General features: G+C 43.8%; 2 protein-coding genes across 2 annotated transcripts in view; one reads left to right on the top strand and one right to left on the bottom strand.

The window, feature by feature from the left end:
• Window positions 1-1,440: 1,440 nt before the first annotated feature.
• Window positions 1,441-15,360, bottom strand: LOC106553892 (alpha-aspartyl dipeptidase). Its single transcript, XM_087707015.1, has 8 exons — window positions 15,129-15,360; window positions 11,719-11,807; window positions 10,417-10,491; window positions 9,888-9,967; window positions 7,400-7,573; window positions 6,431-6,490; window positions 3,773-3,855; window positions 1,441-1,700 (listed from the first exon to the last, which is right to left on the bottom strand). The coding sequence occupies exons 1-8, from the start codon at window positions 15,227-15,229 to the stop codon at window positions 1,625-1,627; spliced, it is 738 nt and encodes a 245-aa protein (XP_087563141.1). The 5' UTR covers window positions 15,230-15,360; the 3' UTR covers window positions 1,441-1,624.
• Window positions 15,361-15,508: 148 nt separating this feature from the next.
• The window catches only part of CYP20A1 (cytochrome P450 family 20 subfamily A member 1), a 40,160-nt gene continuing 38,107 nt past the window's right edge, over window positions 15,509-17,561 (top strand). Inside the window, exon 1 of the mRNA XM_087707010.1 lies at window positions 15,509-15,665. Within this exon, the coding sequence (XP_087563136.1) occupies window positions 15,594-15,665 (72 nt within the window). The 5' untranslated portion in view covers window positions 15,509-15,593. The remainder of the gene's footprint in view (window positions 15,666-17,561) is intronic.

Raw genomic sequence — 17,561 nt, 5'->3', positions numbered from 1 at the left:
ACAATTTGTATGTTTTTACTGTTTATTTTCATGGACTCCTTGAGAGTAAAAGCACTGCAACTGACAGAAAATACTAATTTTAGGCAGGAAATCAAATTGTGCCTTTCAAAAACACATTCCATTCTCATTTATGTGCCTATCTCTAAGGAACTCCAGGACTGCAACATAAGCTTTGCACATTACCATTACATAGTAACCCAAATGCAATTCTACTGCATTGGCATTTTTATTTAGTTTTAGTTTTGTTTTTAATAGCCGTTGACATTTCTCTTGGACCTCTATTGCTTTCTTAGCAAATGAATTCTTCGAACAATGATCCCAAAATAATCTTATCTTGCAATCTGTTAAACAAGGAGACAATTTAGTCCTTGACAAATATATATATATATATATATATATATATATATATATATATATATATATATATATATATATATATATATATATATATATATATATATATATATATATATATATATATATATATATATATATATATATATATATATTGTATTTGTGCTGATAAATAAATAAAGGGAGACTAGTATAGATCTATTTCAAGCTATTTAGCTCTCATTAGCTAGCCATATCCCTTACTGGGATTTGAACCTGTGCTGCATTACATATTAAGCAGTTGTGTTAACCACTAAGCCACAAGGTTCTCCTCCTTATCAGCTGAGCCAGGGAAGTAGGTATGTATTTAGTGTCACAACCCCTGGTATGCCCAAATATGGGAGGAAGTAGACTGCTTCCATTCTCTGTCTATCAGCTCGTCACAAGAGACCATCACGACAGAAACCCAATATTTTTACTGTTGGCTTTGTATACAGCATAGGTTCAAATCCCAGTAAGGATATGGCTAGCTGATGAGAGCTAAATAGCTTGAAATAGATCTATACTAGTCTCCCTTTATTTATTTATCAGCACAAATACAACACAAATGTAACAAAGGCAACAGTAAAAATATTGGGTTTCTGTCGTGATGGTCTCTTGTGACGAGCCGATAGAGAATGGAAGCAGTCTGCTTCCTCCCATATTTGGGCATACCAGGGGTTGTGACACTAAATACATACATACATACATACATACATACATACATACATACATACATTCACATATCAGAATTGTTACTACAGACTGCTGCAATTCAGAGATTAATTTAAGCTCTTTAAAATGCTTGGAAGTTACAATAGCCAAGAAACAAGCTGGAGTTGAAACTTTAGGAAAATAATCCTCTCAGATCCTCAGATGTAGGCTTGAAAATAAGCCCCTTGTAATCTGAACTATTTATTTATCCAGTCTGCCCTTTATCCAGTCTGTTAATGTCTTAAGCTATGCTTGGGAAACACTAGACTTGAGGCTCACTAACACTATAGCCTCGGAAAGGGGAACCTGTCCGTCCATAAATATTTGCTTGATAAAAGGAAAATATTGCAGCTCTTCATTTAGAATAACTCTTTATTAGTATTTTCCAGAACTCATTTTTTTTCCATTGCAAAAGGCTGCCATTAAGCTGTGGAAGGATGCGATCAGTATGACAGCCTATTCCCAGGCCTTCCAATTTTTTCCCCTAGCCATTTCAGGGAGCACAATTCTGGCTAGGAAAGGCCTCTTGGAAAAATAATTACACTGTCTTGAAGCAGCCGGTTAACAGGAAACTGAAATCTGTTCCATGCTCATGTTCCGTTGGGGCACTTCCTCTGCACAGAAAGACAACATTTGAACGACAAGTTTAAGACCAAAGTGTTGGAAATCAGTGCTAGTTTCATAGACATTTCTGACAATTCACCTGTTGTATACTACTGGAGAATGTTTAGGGGAAACAAAACCTCTATCACTTGTACGCACACATTCCTGTCACAAGTCCTCTAGCAATTGGTATCGCGTTAGAATTAAGGGGCCTGTGAATACGGCTGATTAAGAAAAAAATCTCAACTGCTACTGAAGTCTTTTATGTGGTGACTTCACTTAAGAGGTTTCTGGGTTTTCCTCAAATACTCTTATGTACATGGAAATCCAGCAGTTAAGACTGGACAGTAAGGACAATGAAAGAAATAGTGATTCTAAATGGTTCAGTGAAAAGATGAGGAGGGGGCAAATCCTCTTATTAACATCTACCAATGTGGGATGCTTTTAGGCACAGATAACAATGAACAAGATGTTCTACATTTAGGCAAGATGGAGGGAAGTATACAGTGGAGTACCCCAAGGCTCTGTTTTAGTTTCATAGACATTTCTGACAATTCACCTGTTACATACTACTGGAGAATGTTTAGGGGAAACAAAACCTCTATCACTTGTACGCACACATTCCTATCACAAGTCCTCTAGCAATTGGTATCACGTTAGAATTAAGTGGCCTGTGTTTTAGGCCCAGTACTCTTCAACATCTTCATCAATTATTTGGATGAGGGAATAAATGGGGAACTCATCAAATTTGCAGATGACACCAAGCTGGCAGGAATAGCCAACACTCCAGAAGACAGGCTTAAGATACAGAAGGATCTGGACAAACCTGAACATTAGGCACTATCTAATAAAATGAAATTCAGTGGTGAAAAGAGTAAGGTTCAACATTTAGGCAAGAAAAACGAAATGCACTGGTACAGTATAGGTGGTACCTTCCTCAATAGTAGTAAACTGTGAGAGGGATCTTGGAGTCCTAGTGGACAACCACTTAAATATGAGCCAGCCGTGTGCAGCAGCTGCCAAAAAAGCCAACACAGTTCTAGGCTGCATAAACAGAGGGATCGAATCAAGATCACTTGATGTGTTAATACCACTTTATAATGCCTTGGTAAGGCCACACTTGAAATATTGCATTCAGTTTTGGTCACCATGATGTAGAAAAGATGTGGAGACTCTAGAAAGAGTGCAGAGAAGAGCAACAAAGATGATTAGGGGACTGGAGGCTAAAACATGAAGAACGGTTGCAGGAAATGGGTATGTTTAGTTTAAGAGAAAGAAGGACTAGGGGAGACATGATAGCAGTGTTCCAATATCTCAGGGGTTGCCACAAAGAAGAGGGAGTCAAACTATTCTCCAGGGCACCTGAGGGTAGAACAAGAACCAATGGGTGGAAACTAATCAAGGAGAGAAGCAACTTAGAACTGAAGAGAAATTTCCTGACAATTAGAACAATTAATCAGTGGAACAGAAGTTGCCTCCAGAAGTTGTGAATGCCCCAACACTGGAAGTCTTTAAGAAGATGTTGGATAGCCATTTGTCTGAAATGATATAGGGTTTCCTGCCTAGGCAGGGGGTTGGACTAGAAGACCTCCAAGGTCCCTTCCAACTCTGCTATTGTATATTGCATATAAAATGCAGCTTAGACTGTCTGAAAAGGTAAAGCATGAAGAGGGCTACTCCATGGAAAGACACGTGCCAGAGAATTTATATGAGTTCCACTAACAAGACTCGCAAATTGAGCCAGTTTCAGATTACAAATAAAAGCAAAACGTGTTGGACTGCCTTTTGAGAGCCGAGGTGGTGCAGTGGTTAGAGTGCATCACTGCAGGCTACTTCAGCTGACTGCAGTTCTGCAGTTCGGCGGTTCAAATCTCACCGGCTCAAGGTTGACTCAGCCTTCCATCCTTCCGAGGTGGGTGAAATGAGGACCCAGATTGTTGTTGGGGGTGATATGCTGACTCTGTAAACCGCTTAGGGAGGGCTGAAAGCCCTATGAAGCGGTATATAAGTCTAACTGCTATTGCTATTTTCAGATTATGCTTGGTTTCTGGATTTGAAGCCAAAGTACAGAACACGTTTTTACCTCATAAATAGCCGAGCTCCAGTTTCCCCTCGCAGGGTAGCTTTGTTTTCTTCCACGAGCAACAACGATCCTTCACGTAAACCCTTGATGGGTAAGCACAAAAAAAATGTGCGTTGTTTAATATAGGGGAGCAACAGGCAAACGCACCTTGAAAAGTACAGGCAGGGCCAATCAAGTCTGTGACTACCGTTGACTGAGTGAATGTGGTGTGAACAAGAAAGAAACTTGTGTCGCATATCTGGAACATTTTGACACAGATTGAATCTCTGCTCAGAATCAGTCCGCTTGTAATTTTCAAAAGACCAGATTAACTACGTGAACGGAAATGTTTAATTCTTCTTTCTGTGAAAGATCAGGAGCACAGCCGTTACTTGGGATGTAGTGTATCTCAATCTGAACCACTTATTTATTGATTATTTATTATTAAAATTTATATGCCGCCCAATCCCGAAGGACTCCGGGCGGCTTACAAAAAAGAAGAAAAGAAAAAAAAAAGACAGTTTAAAATCACAAAACCACATGCATTCATTCTAATCGGGGCTGGACCTCAACAATGAGGTCAACAGCCCCAGGCCTGCCGGAACAGCCAGGTTTTAACAGCTTTCCTGAAGGCCATGAGAGTGGGTGAGGTCCGGATCTCTGGGGGTAGCTGATTCCAAAGAGTCAGAACAGCCACAGAGAAGGCTCTCCTCCGAGGGCCCGCCAGCCGACACTGTCTGGCTGACGGCATCTGAAGGAGGCCCAATCTGTGGGATCTTACTGGCCGCTGGGAGGTATGTGGCAGTAGGCGGTCTCGAAGGTACGTTGGCCCTAAGCCATGTAGGGCTTTAAAGGTAATAACCAACACCTTGAATTGCGTTCGGAGACCAATTGGTAGCCAGTGCAGCTCGCGGAGGACAGGTGTAACGTGGGTGTACCTCGGTACACCCAATATCGCTCGCGCGGCCGCATTCTGGACTAGCTGTTGTCTCTGAACGCTTTTCAAGGGTAGCCCCATGTAGACTCTTGCACACTCTTGATAGGACTGTGGAATGCCTTTGTTGAAAAGACGGGGAAGTCACTGGCCATCCTTGAATTAATTCCCACATTGTGTTAAGCTGTAGCTTGCTTCCCCAAACACAACATACTGATATCAATAAAGGAAAATATTTATAGCTCAGGTTTGAAATAAGGGGTCCTTGGTGCTCTCATTACCCAAACTAGTAATGAGGCATGACCGCCTCCTGCAACATACCTCCCAGCGCCCAATAAGATAATAATAGACAATAATACAATAGCAGTAGACTTATATACCGCTTCATAGGCCTTTCAGGCCTCTCTAAGCGGTTTACAGAGAGTCGGCATATTGCCCCCAACAATCTGGGTCCTCATTTTACCCACCTCGGAAGGATGGAAGGCTGAGTCAACCCTGAGCCGGTGAGATTTGAACCGCTGACCTGCTGATCTAGCAGTAGCCTGCAGTGCTGCATTTAACCACTGCGCCACCTTGGCTCTTGAAGGCACAGGGCGGGCCTTCTCCGGGTACCGTCAGCTACGCAATGCCATCTGGCGGCTCCCCGGGGAAGAGCCTTCTCTGTTGCTTCCCCGGCCCTTTGGAATGAGCTACCCCCTGAGATCCGGACCCTCCCCACTCTCCTGGCCTTCTGTAAGTCTGTTAAGACCTGGCTGTTTCGACAGGCCTGGGGCTGTTGAGCTTGACTGAACTTCAGCCCCATTATAACTGAGTGCATGTTGTATTTTTTTTCCCTGTTTTAAATTGTACTGTTTTGTGTTTTTAATCTTTTTAATATTTTGATTGTTTTTATGTAACCCGCCCAGAGTCCTTCGGGATTGGGTGGCATACAAATCTATTAAAATTAAAATTAAAATCAGCAGGACTACCACTGATTACCTAGTTTGGGTAAGGAAACCTCTACAAGAAAACAAGCAAGGTTGAAGTTTACCAAAGACCTCTGACCACCTATTGAACCGTAAATCCTTCTTTGTAAACCAGAGTGGTGAGAATAAAAAAAATATTAAAGAAATAAATTATGGCTTTGGTGGAGTTAGCTCATGGAAGGCTAACATTTAGCATGTAGTATGAAGCCATACACCTCAAGTCATATTCAAATTTCTACATTTTTAAATATTTATGTTTTGGACAAGGACTTGTTTTGGAGCGTTGTAAGACAAGTTCTATTCCACTGTGGTGGAATAATGATTAGAATGCAGTATTGCAGGCTAATTCTGCTGACTGCAGCAGTTCGATTCTCACCGCTCAAGGTTGACTTAACTTTTAATCCTTCCAAAGTCGGTAAAATGAGGACCCAGATTGTTAGGGGGCAATGTGCTAACTCTGTAAACTGCTTAGAGAGGGCTGCAAAGCACTGTGAAGCAGTGTATAAGTCTAAGTGCTATTGCTATTTAAATTTGGAGAGGTAAAATTCCACAAATCTGCAGTTTAGCAGATTGAAGGCTGCTTGTGAACCTGGATTCAGAGTTGCAGCTAAAGAGACCACTGGTTCATGATTCCCTTCATATTTTTGGTCAATATTTACCCAAACCCAGAATTTAGGGATAGGCAATTTTAAAGTGCATCTGGCTTTAGCATATATTATTTAGAATGATCAAATTAATCAAGATGGGAGGGAACAACCCCCCCCGCCAAGAATTACTCACTAATACTGGAGGTGTATCTGGTTCTTCGTGGTACTGCATAATCCTTTTTTCACGAGTTTCCTAGAATAATAATGCAGCACTTTCAGATATTAGGAAGAGATCACAAAACTCTAAAGCAGTGTTTCTCAACCTTGGCAACTTGAAGATGCAAAGCAAAGCTGTCTGGGGAATTCTGGGAGTTGAAGTCCAGACATCTTCAAGTTGCCAAGGTTGAGAAACACTGCTCAAAAGCAAGGGTGATGTCAAAAGAATGGTGTTAAAAAAATAAAGCCATCCCCTGTGTAAGCTTCCATGGGCTCCAGTTTGGTTCTCAAAACTCCCATATCAGTTATGTCTCCTTGAACTAACAGTATTACTATGACGCCATCCACAGATTCCACTAAAGCTAGTTAGTTTTTTAAATAGATACATCATCTTACATTACAACCTACATTGTAGTTTGTATACTTAAAAGAGGGAGGGGAAACTTTTGTTTTCCTAGACTTTTTTAAGTACTCAACTCCTCCTTCCACCTAAAATACGAAGTACCTTCATATACTCACTCCCATGTCCATGGCAAATATCCCTCTGGATGTCCTCAGGTTTCCCACAACTGGCTATACTCTGGCTAAGCCAAAATTAGACAAAGTATGTTACAACTTAGTATACTGTGCCTATTCAGCAGGGTAGTTGTGATTTGGATTGTTAATTCAGATGCCAAATAGTATTTATATAGATAATAATAAATGGACTTCCCACTGTTTCTCAGTTCCATTTCCTAACGACTGCAAACCAAATTTCTGTTGTTTAATGTATGGTTATCTGTTTTCAATCATTAATGCCTCCCATCTCAATCAAAGACTTTGGTTTCACCAATAATATTAATGCTTTCATGGCCATCAAAAGAACATGGAGATAATATAGTTCCCTCATGCTTTGCTAAGCATTGACATTAAGTGCTAGAAAGCTGTTAAGAGACTGGATATTTACTCCCATATGAGTGCTATTAACATCTGGGTCCAAGTAATGTGGGTTGATATTGAAAGGAACCAATTGGAGAGCTGTCAAAGAAGGTGGATACACAATGGGCATATCATTAGTTGTGTTGATGCTGACGGTTGCTACGTTGGTTCCTGCACTGGATCCAATGTATGGGATACCATCCTGTAAAAACACAGGGAACACAATAATAGAACAACATTTAGTGCTTATAAAAATTGACTAGAACTCAAAAATCTGAAAATGACTTGAATATTCCACCTCTCTCTTAAATTGAGCATGTAATGTGAATCATTACAGGTACAGAAGACTATCCCAAAACAGTGGTCTCCAGATGTGTGGGATTACAACACATTAGTATTACCCAGCAGCCTACTAGAAATACTGGAATATTGAGTAGATATTAAGAGGGTATGTAAGAGGACTGTAGAGAAGGCAGGAATACTTTCTGTCAATGTTCCGACTGATGAACCCAACCAAAGCAGGCATGGTCAAGACCATCCAATCCAATGAATGCAAAACTTTATTGAGTACATCATTTCAGCACTGATGAGAGCAAAACCAGATCTAGCTAATTCCCTCACAAACCCACGTAATTAAAGTATAGGATTCTCCTTCCCTCTATTAGTGCAGGTCACATTGTCCAATTGAAAGTCATTGTATTGTTATGAGAAAAAGTCTTTGGCAAACCCCTGTCAAAGTGTCCTTGGCTCTCATGCCTTGTCTCCTTGATATCTGGAGTGTACATTCCATCTCACCCTTCGCTGCCCCTTGGTTTGTTGGCAAGCTGAGAAGCGATAATGGTTGCAACAGCAAAAGCACACTTCGAACTTGACACTCTCGAGTGGATATAGAACACAGTTTTCCCCATTTTAAAATACTGGCATGGAAATTAAAGTCTAGGTTTTTTTAAAACTGAAAAGCTAATCATAGGAAGTGCACTCTGCCTGCAAATTTCTCTTTTTACCATATTGAAAACTTAAAACAACTGTTGTTTAAGTTAACCAGTTGTTACTTTTCTGAGCAGTTTGGTGAACTGGTTGTTGGAAGAAATCATTAGGGCAGAGAACCGGTTGTTAAATTATTTGAATCCCACCACTGCCTAAACCTCGGAAAGACTGCTCCCACAGTGGCAAGCAAAGTTTCGGCTTCAGTAGCTGAAGTCTTGTTCTGTTGAATCTAGGCTTGAGGGATAGCATTTATGCAAGAGAGAAAACCATGCAGAAATAAACATATTCGATGAAGTGTACTAACATTCCCTTCTCCTAAAATATGCTCTGTTTTGAAAGGTGAAACAAAGTTATCACATAGGATACAGTATTATTATAATGGTGGAAAGCCAGTGGGATAGGCCAGCTTTCATTCGTTGCTTCCTTGCCTAACCCCTTTTGGCCGAGGTCTGGCTCATATGGGCTGCAACAGTCCAAGTGATCCCTTGTATCTTAGCAAAGAATTAGTCTTCTGTATCTCTCTGTCAGTGGTGAGTTTCAAAAATTGTTCGAACCTACTCTGTGGGTGTGGCCTCCTTTGTGGGAGTGGCTTGCCACCCATGTGACCGGATGGGAGTGGCTTGCCGCCCATGTGACCGGATATGAAGATGCCGACGACACTTGTCAGAACCACCTTAAATTACCTCACACACAGCACTGGCATGCAGAAGAATATGATGTATTCGGTAGAACCGGTTCGTCAAATCTACCGAACCGGTTAGAAGAGGTTCCACCAGTGGACCCAGAAAGCAGGCCACACCTACAGAAGAGGTTCCGAAATTTTTTGAAACCCACCACTGGTCCTTGGATATGATTATTCTACACTATCCTGCTCCTATTTATAAAACTCAGTGCCTCTGTGAAAGGCAAAGATGACTACTGCGTTTGTGGTGCAATCAGAACATGGCGTGTGTTGAAGTTGTTTTAACGCAAACCAAAGATGCCTTTTAAAAATCAAGTTTACATCATATTCTTATGCATGCCAGTGCTGTGTGAGAGGTAATTGAAGGTGGTTCTGACAAGTGTCGTCGGCATCATCATATCCGGTCACATGGGCGGCAAGCCACTCCCATCCTGCCACATGGGTGGTAAGCCACTCCCACAAAGGAGGCCACACCCACAGAGTAGGTTCGAACAATTTTTGAAACCCACCACTGGATTAGTGGCACTTCCATGCCCTCATTCCAATGTAATACCCAGTGTCATTCAGGGTACATGATCTCCAGCTAAGCCCTAAGAGAGCAGAATCTCATCAGCATACAGCTTGGATAAGCCATCTTGAACATTCCCTGGGAAATTGAGGAATACATGGAATAATTACCTCTGGATGCTTAACTCAGAAAAAAAACAACATAATATTTACAAAGAATAAGAGACTCAGAATGGACTCCTTAGAGAGCTTAACACAGCATCTTTTTTAATATAGCTACAATTTCTGAACAAGTACCAAAAGTTTGTTTCAGAATTACTTAACTACTGACTTATACTACCTCAAGAACCCGTTTTCTGATTGGCCGTATCAAATCATTGTCGTAAAGAGCTTTCAAAAGACGAAAAGTGTTGCCACCACCTACAGAAAGAGAAAGTACTGTTTGATCAAGTTTATTCCTTTTGTTATTTGGTTCCCAATATACAATACATCCTACACATGTTCTTCTACCCAGAAGTAAATCCCACTAAGTTAAATCATACATGGCGTTTTTGGTCACTGCCAGAAGGGAGTCAGCCTATTCTCCAAAGCACCTGAGGGCAGGATAAAAAGTAACCGATGGAAGCTTATCAAAGAAAGATTCAAATTAGACTTGCACCAAAGCACTGTCTTGCAGATACACATGAACTAAAAACCAATGTTAAGGACTTCTGAAGCATTCTGAAAAGTCGATGTTTCTGCTATAACACTTAAAGAGCAGAAATACTTTATGTCTCTTTCCTATCCTACTACCTTTGCCTTTTTGTACCTTAACACAGGCTTATCAAGAAGATAATTTGGGCACATTATTTCAAGAGGTTAATATTTACCAATGAATATTGCCTCGGCATTGTTTACAGCTTCTCTTGGATCGCTTGATTCATGGATACTGTCTAGTCCGTAGCCTAAGAAAAAGACAAGAAGCTACATATAAATCAGGAGGAGACAATGTGCAGCGTAACAGAATTTGAAAGCAAGACGTTCTGTGGCTCAGAGACACTATAATGAATTCATGATCAAAAGATCTATCAGGAAATGGTGGTCTTTGGAGCAAGTTTCATACCTGTACAAAAAAACAGCAAGCTGAAGAAAGTGTGCTAAATAGCCTGGAATATTGTTGCTATGACCATCTAGAACCAATGAGCCAAGGTGGCGCAGTGGTTAAATGCAGCACTGCAGGCTACTGCTAGATCAGCAGGTCAGCGGTTCAAATCTCACCGGCTCAGGGTTGACTCAGCCTTCCATCCTTCCGAGGTGGGTAAAATGAGGACCCAGATTGTTGGGGGCAATATGCTGACTCTCTGTAAACCGCTTAGAGAGGCCTGAAAGGCCTATGAAGCGGTATATAAGTCCACTGCTATTGCTATTGCTGCTATAGAACACGGGTGTCAAACTCATAATATAAAAAAATATAAAAAGTCTACACATTTCTGTTTAAATACAAGGTTTTTGAGATGTAAAAAGAATCAGATCAAGATAAATAACTTCAGGTTTTTCCCCCACCATTCCTGTAACATGTCAGATGTACAATTAAATTAAGTGATTTATTTTGGTTTGTTTTTTACATCTCAAAAAACCTGGCACTTTAACAGGAATGTGTAAGACTTTTTATATCCAATATATATTGAAAACAGCGGAAGAGTTTTTAAAAAAACAAAAAAAAAGGCTAGTCAAGGAGTGATTGTGACAAGGAAACCTCTGTTTGGAATAGCAAGAGAACTTGATTTCAGGGGAAGAGAATACCCTAAGTGTTTTCAGGAGCAGCTGACTCTTTCTCTGCAGCTCCTCCACATGTGTTTTTTCATTCAGCCTGTATCAGTTAAGTAAAACATAGACAAGTAGATAAAGTTTGCACTTTGGCACAAGGCTATAGCACAAGCTTTGGCACAAGGCTCTACTGAGAAGAATGTAGTTCTTTAGCCAGCACTTAAGCATTTTTTGTTTTAACTTCTGTCTGGGTTTACAAACTGTATAGAATTATTAGGCATTTTGCAAGCCACACTAGATGGCTTAAGGGCTACATAAACTGTATACTTCTGTAAAAAATATTGGATATCCTCCAATTTAGAGCCTTGGAGGAAAGAGGTCACCCATCCATCTTCCATGTGAATCAAGGAACAGGTGTGACTTACCTAAACTTTCCAGCTTCTCCCTTGCCAGTGTAGCATAAGCAGTGTGGTCATGAAGAGCATAGGGAACAAACAGAATTTTCCTCACCTGCCTAGGAGAAACAATTTCATGACAAACAAGGAAAAGTTTAGGATTGGGCAATATCTCATCTTACCCTAAAAAGTAAAACAATATGAAAGTGCCTCTCCCCATCATTCTGACCTTTACTTAGTACTTTAAAGCAAGAACCCAGCGAAGGGGCCTATTAAGGCAAGCTGAACACAGATTTTTTTTAAAACAGATAGACCCTGAAAAAGCAAACGATTTATCTATTTCCCCGTAAGAAACATTCTTTTTCCATAATCGGTTCTCAAGAAACACTCTTTGATGCGACCAAGCCGTTTGTTATTTATAATTTACATGCCAATCCTATATAAATAGTATTATATCCAATGTTAAATAGTTTTCTCATTACAGGGCTTTCTCCTTTAATTGGCTTCATTTTGGTAACAACAATAACAGCAGGTAACTTGATTCCTGTTCGGGGGTAGCATAGAAGTAGTTTTGCAGAAGGAGAGGGGGTAGGAAGGGGAAGAGAGAGGGTAGGAGTAGGGGAGAGGTAAGGGAAGAAGGAAAGGGAAGGAGAGGAGGAAGGAAGTAGAGAAGGGAGGGAAGAATGGAGGGAGAGAAAGAGAAGGAGAGATAGTAGGAAAGGAAGAGGAAGAGTGGAGGAGAGGTAAGGGAAGAAGAAAGAGGTAAGGAGACGTGGGTGGAAGGGAGAGAAAGAGAAGGAGAGGAGGGAGGAAGGGAGAGAAAGAGAAGGAGAGAGGGCTAGGAAGGGGAAGAGAGAGGGTAGGAGTAGGGGAGAGGTAAGGGAAGAAGGAAGGAGAAGGAGAGGAGGAAGGAAGTAGAGAAGGGAGGGAAGAAGGAAGGGAAAGGAGAGGAGGGTGGAAGGGAGAGAAAGAGAAGGAGAGATAGTAGGAAAGGAAGAGGAAGAATGGAGGAGAGGTAAGGGAAGAAGAAAGAGGTAAGGAGAGGTGGGTGGAAGGGAGAGAAAGAGAAGGAGAGATGATAGGAAGGGGAAGAGAGAGGGTAGGAGTAGGGGAGAGGTAAGGGAAGAAAGAAGGGGAAGGAGAGGAGGAAGGAAGTAGAGAAGGGAGGGAAGAATGAAGGGAGAGAAAGAGAAGGAGAGATAGTAGGAAAGGAAGAGGAAGAGTGGAGGAGAGGTAAGGGAAGAAGAAAGAGGTAAGGAGAGGTGGGTGGAAGGGAGAGAAAGAGAGGGAGAGGCGGGAGGAAGGGAGAGAAAGAGAAGGAGAGAGGGCTAGGAAGGGGAAGAGAGAGGGTAGGAGTAGGGGAGAGGTAAGGGAAGAAGGAAGGAGAAGGAGAGGAGGAAGGAAGTAGAGAAGGGAGGGAAGAAGGAAGGGAAAGGAGAAGAGGGTGGAAGGGAGAGAAAGAGAAGGAGAGATAGTAGGAAAGGAAGAGGAAGAATGGAGGAGAGGTAAGGGAAGAAGAAAGAGGTAAGGAGAGGTAGGTGGAAAGGAGAGAAAGAGAAGGAGAGATGGTAGGAAGGGGAAGAGAGAGGGTAAGAGTTGGGGAGAGGTAAGGGAAGAAGGAAGGAGAAGGAGAGGAGGAAGGAAGTAGAGAAGGGAGGGAAGAAGGAAGGGAAAGGAGAGGAGGGTGGAAGGGAGAGAAAGTGAAGGAGAGATAGTAGGAAAGGAAGGGGAAGAATGGAGGAGAGGTAAGGGAAGAAGAAAGAGGTAAGGAGAGGTAGGTGGAAGGGAGAGAAAGAGAAGGAGAGATGGTAGGAAGGGGAAGAGAGAGGGTAAGAGTTGGGGAGAGGTAAGGGAAGAAGGAAGGAGAAGGAGAGGAGGAAGGAAGTAGAGAAGGGAGGGAAGAAGGAAGGGAAAGGAGAGGAGGGTGGAAGGGAGAGAAAGCGAAGGAGAGATAGTAGGAAAGGAAGGGGAAGAATGGAGGAGAGGTAAGGGAAGAAGAAAGAGGTAAGGAGAGGTAGGTGGAAGGGAGAGAAAGAGAGATGGTAGGAAGGGGGAGAGGGTAGGAGTAGGGGAGAGGTAAGGGAAGAAGGAAGGAGAAGGAGAGGAGGAAGGAAGTAGAGAAGGGAGGGAAGAAGGAAGGGAAAGGAGAAGAGGGTGGAAGGGAGAGAAAGAGAAGGAGAGATAGTAGGAAAGGAAGAGGAAGAATGGAGGAGAGGTAAGGGAAGAAGAAAGAGGTAAGGAGAGGTAGGTGGAAAGGAGAGAAAGAGAAGGAGAGATGGTAGGAAGGGGAAGAGAGAGGGTAAGAGTTGGGAGAGGTAAGGGAAGAAGGAAGGAGAAGGAGAGGAGGAAGGAAGTAGAGAAGGGAGGGAAGAAGGAAGGGAAAGGAGAGGAGGGTGGAAGGGAGAGAAAGTGAAGGAGAGATAGTAGGAAAGGAAGGGGAAGAATGGAGGAGAGGTAAGGGAAGAAGAAAGAGGTAAGGAGAGGTAGGTGGAAGGGAGAGAAAGAGAAGGAGAGATGGTAGGAAGGGGAAGAGAGAGGGTAAGAGTTGGGGAGAGGTAAGGGAAGAAGGAAGGAGAAGGAGAGGAGGAAGGAAGTAGAGAAGGGAGGGAAGAAGGAAGGGAAAGGAGAGGAGGGTGGAAGGGAGAGAAAGCGAAGGAGAGATAGTAGGAAAGGAAGGGGAAGAATGGAGGAGAGGTAAGGGAAGAAGAAAGAGGTAAGGAGAGGTAGGTGGAAGGGAGAGAAAGAGAGATGGTAGGAAGGGGGAGAGGGTAGGAGTAGGGGAGAGGTAAGGGAAGAAGGAAGGGGAAGGAGAGGAGGAAGGAAGGAAGTAGAGAAGGAAGGGAGGGAGAAAAGAAAGGGAAAATAAGGTGGTGTTACAACAGGCGCTAGGGATGGTAAACAAAGCAACCCAAACTGTATATTATAACCTTTTAAATGGAATAACAAAGATATAAGAATGGCAAAGAAAAAGAATAACTATGTGAATGTATACCTAGAATTGTATGTAAGAGAATAAATGACAGTAAGAATGTAAAGCACAATATAGGTAAACAATATTTTGTTATAAATAGCTAAGTATAAATAAATATAGAATTGTACATAAAAATGGATAACGAATAAGGAGATTATGAACGAAAGATAGAAATGTGTAGGAGGGAAAACACTTAACTGCAAAGAAACCGATACGGAACTGCTGTATGATGTATGATGGAACTTCTTGTTCCTATGTTGTTTTAAGTCATGTGTTTGTTTTTGTTGATGTGTTTAAAATAATTTTTTTTAAAAAAGGAGTAGTTTTGCAAATCTTTCACTTTGAAAAGGAGGCAGGACGTAACAACCAGCAATTTAAAGGAGAAGTCGAGGCACAGCAAAGCCGCGACCCTCGGATGGTCCACCTGGAGGCGCAGCGCCCCTTCTCTCTGCCTCTGGTGTAAACTTACGTCCCCAGGAAGCTCTGGATCTGGTCCTGGCAGTGGTCTAGATAGCCCCCTCCGTGGCGGGTGGAGTTGGAAATCAGCAACAGCCGCCGGCGGTTCCCCATCTTGCGAAGCAAGCGCGGCGGTGCCTCTTCCAGGAAGCCGCGCAAAACCCACCTGGCGCCGGCGGAGAAGAGGCGAGCGGGAGGCTCCGTTTGGAGAGAGTGTGTCTGCCTGGCGAGAGGCGGATTTGAGGCTTGCGCGGAAGTGGGCGCGCAGCCAGGTCGAGCGCAGCTGGCGCCTTTAAAGACTCGCTTGCTTTCGCCTCCGTCCCTCCCTCGGATCTCCGCCTCTTTCTTGCTCCGCCGCGCTGCGTTGGAGCTGCGGAGAGCGGAGTGGACGTGGACGGGGTTTCTCTCGGAAGGAAGGAAGGAGGGAAGGAAGGAAGGAGGGAGAGGAGGGGAGGCGGTCGGCCTGGAGCGATCCACCATGCTGGACTTTGCCATTTTCGCCGTCACCTTCCTGTTGATCCTGGTGGGAGCCGTGCTTTATCTCTGCCCGGTAAATAAGCGGGGTGTGTGTGTGTGTGTGTGTGTGTGTGTGTGTGAGAGAGAGAGAGAGAGAGAGAGGGAGGGAGGGAGAGAGAGAGTGAGAGAGGAGGGAGAGAGAGAGAGAGTGAGAGAGGGGGGAGAAGGAGAGAGAGAGAGAGAGAGAGAGGGAGGGAGAGAGAGAGAGTGAGAGAGGGGGGAGAAGGAGAGAGAGAGAGTGAGAGAGGAGGGAGAGAGAGAGAGAGTGAGAGAGGGGGGAGAAGGAGAGAGAGAGAGAGAGAGAGGGAGGGAGAGAGAGAGAGTGAGAGAGGGGGGAGAAGGAGAGAGAGAGAGTGAGAGAGGAGGGAGAGAGAGAGAGAGTGAGAGAGGGGGGAGAAGGAGAGAGAGAGAGGGAGGGAGAGAGAGAGAGAGTGAGAGAGGAGGGAGAGAGAGAGAGAGTGAGAGAGGGGGGAGAAGGAGAGAGAGAGAGAGAGAGGGAGGGAGAGAGAGAGAGTGAGAGAGGGGGGAGAAGAGAGAGAGAGAGAGAGAGAGAGAGGGAGGGAGAGAGAGAGAGTGAGAGAGGGGGGAGAAGGAGAGAGAGAGAGAGAGAGAGGGAGGGAGAGAGAGAGAGTGAGAGAGGGGGAGAAGGAGAGAGAGAGAGTGAGAGAGGAGGGAGAGAGAGAGAGAGTGAGAGAGGGGGGAGAAGGAGAGAGAGAGAGGGAGGGAGAGAGAGAGAGAGTGAGAGAGGGGGGAGAAGGAGAGAGAGAGAGAGGGAGGGAGGGGGAGAGAGAGAGTGAGAGAGAGAGCCTGGGGAGGGGGGGAACTGTCTGTAAAGCAAAGGGGACTTTCGCCGCCACGCACTCGTTGCAATGCAACCCCAGGCAACTTTACTCGGAAGTCAGAACTCGGGGCTTAACCGCAGACCAAGAGAGCCAGGACGTTTCGCTTTCCAACCTCCAGTTCGCGTCTGGGACTGTCTGGAAGTAGCAGCAGTTCCGTTGAGTTTCCTTGCGACGGAGAACTCCCGCAATGTAGGGTTTCCTGCCTAAGCAGGAGGGGGGGCTGGACTAGAAGACCTCCAAGGCCCCTTCCCACTCTGGTTATTCTGTTCTATGCATGGTTTTGCCGCTACGGTTTAGTAAAGCTCTTCCGTCGTTCCTTGCAGTTTTACTGGGACGACCGAAGAGGGGACAGAAACCATTTTCTGATTTCCTCCCCCCCCCACCCCAACCTCGCTCTCTGGGTTTTCCAGAGATCATCCATCTTTGCTTCCCCGCCAAAGGGTGTCCCCTTCTGCCCGCCACCCTCATCCCCGGGCATTTCATATCTTTTCTCAAAGCACTGGAAAAGGATTCCCAAAGTTCTCCCAGCGACACTGGTGAAAATCCGAGAAATCTGCCAAGGGATGTAGGGAAACAAAATGGAAACTTAATCAGAGAAAGAGGAGAAGCTCTTGGTCAGTTGATTTAGTTGGTCACTCTTCTGCCCTATGGAAGAAAAAGCAAATTCAGTCTGTGTTCAATTTGGACAGCAAGTGGCAGCATTTAGCCAACTCTGAAGAAATGTGGACAGGATAGGGTAATATTTGGGTGGGAGACCACTAGGACAGTGATGGGTTTCAAAATTTTTTTAGAACCTCTTCTGTAGGTGTGGCCTGTGTTGTGGGAGTGGCTTGCCAGCCATGTGACTGGGTGGGAGTGGCTTGCCAGCCATGTGACCAGGTGGAAGTGGCCAATTTGTAAAATGTGGTGAAACTTACTTAACAACACTCTTGCTTAGCAACCAAAATTTTTGGCTCAGAAACTCTGGCATTTGAAGCACGCAAGTCTTAAAGCTGTCAAGTTACAAGACCCTTGCACCCCTAACCCTTTAGAAAAAAAAAACCCCAGGGGTGTTCAAACTTGACAACTTTAAGACTTGTGGACTTCAA

The sequence above is a fragment of the Thamnophis sirtalis genome, unplaced genomic scaffold, assembly GCF_051295495.1.
Source record: "Thamnophis sirtalis isolate CommonGarterSnake01/CBP01778 unplaced genomic scaffold, rThaSir2_p1.2 scaffold_1, whole genome shotgun sequence".
Classification (NCBI taxonomy): domain Eukaryota; kingdom Metazoa; phylum Chordata; class Lepidosauria; order Squamata; family Natricidae; genus Thamnophis; species Thamnophis sirtalis.
Note: the sequence above shows the minus strand (reverse complement) of the source record. Positions and strands in the feature narration are given on the sequence as shown.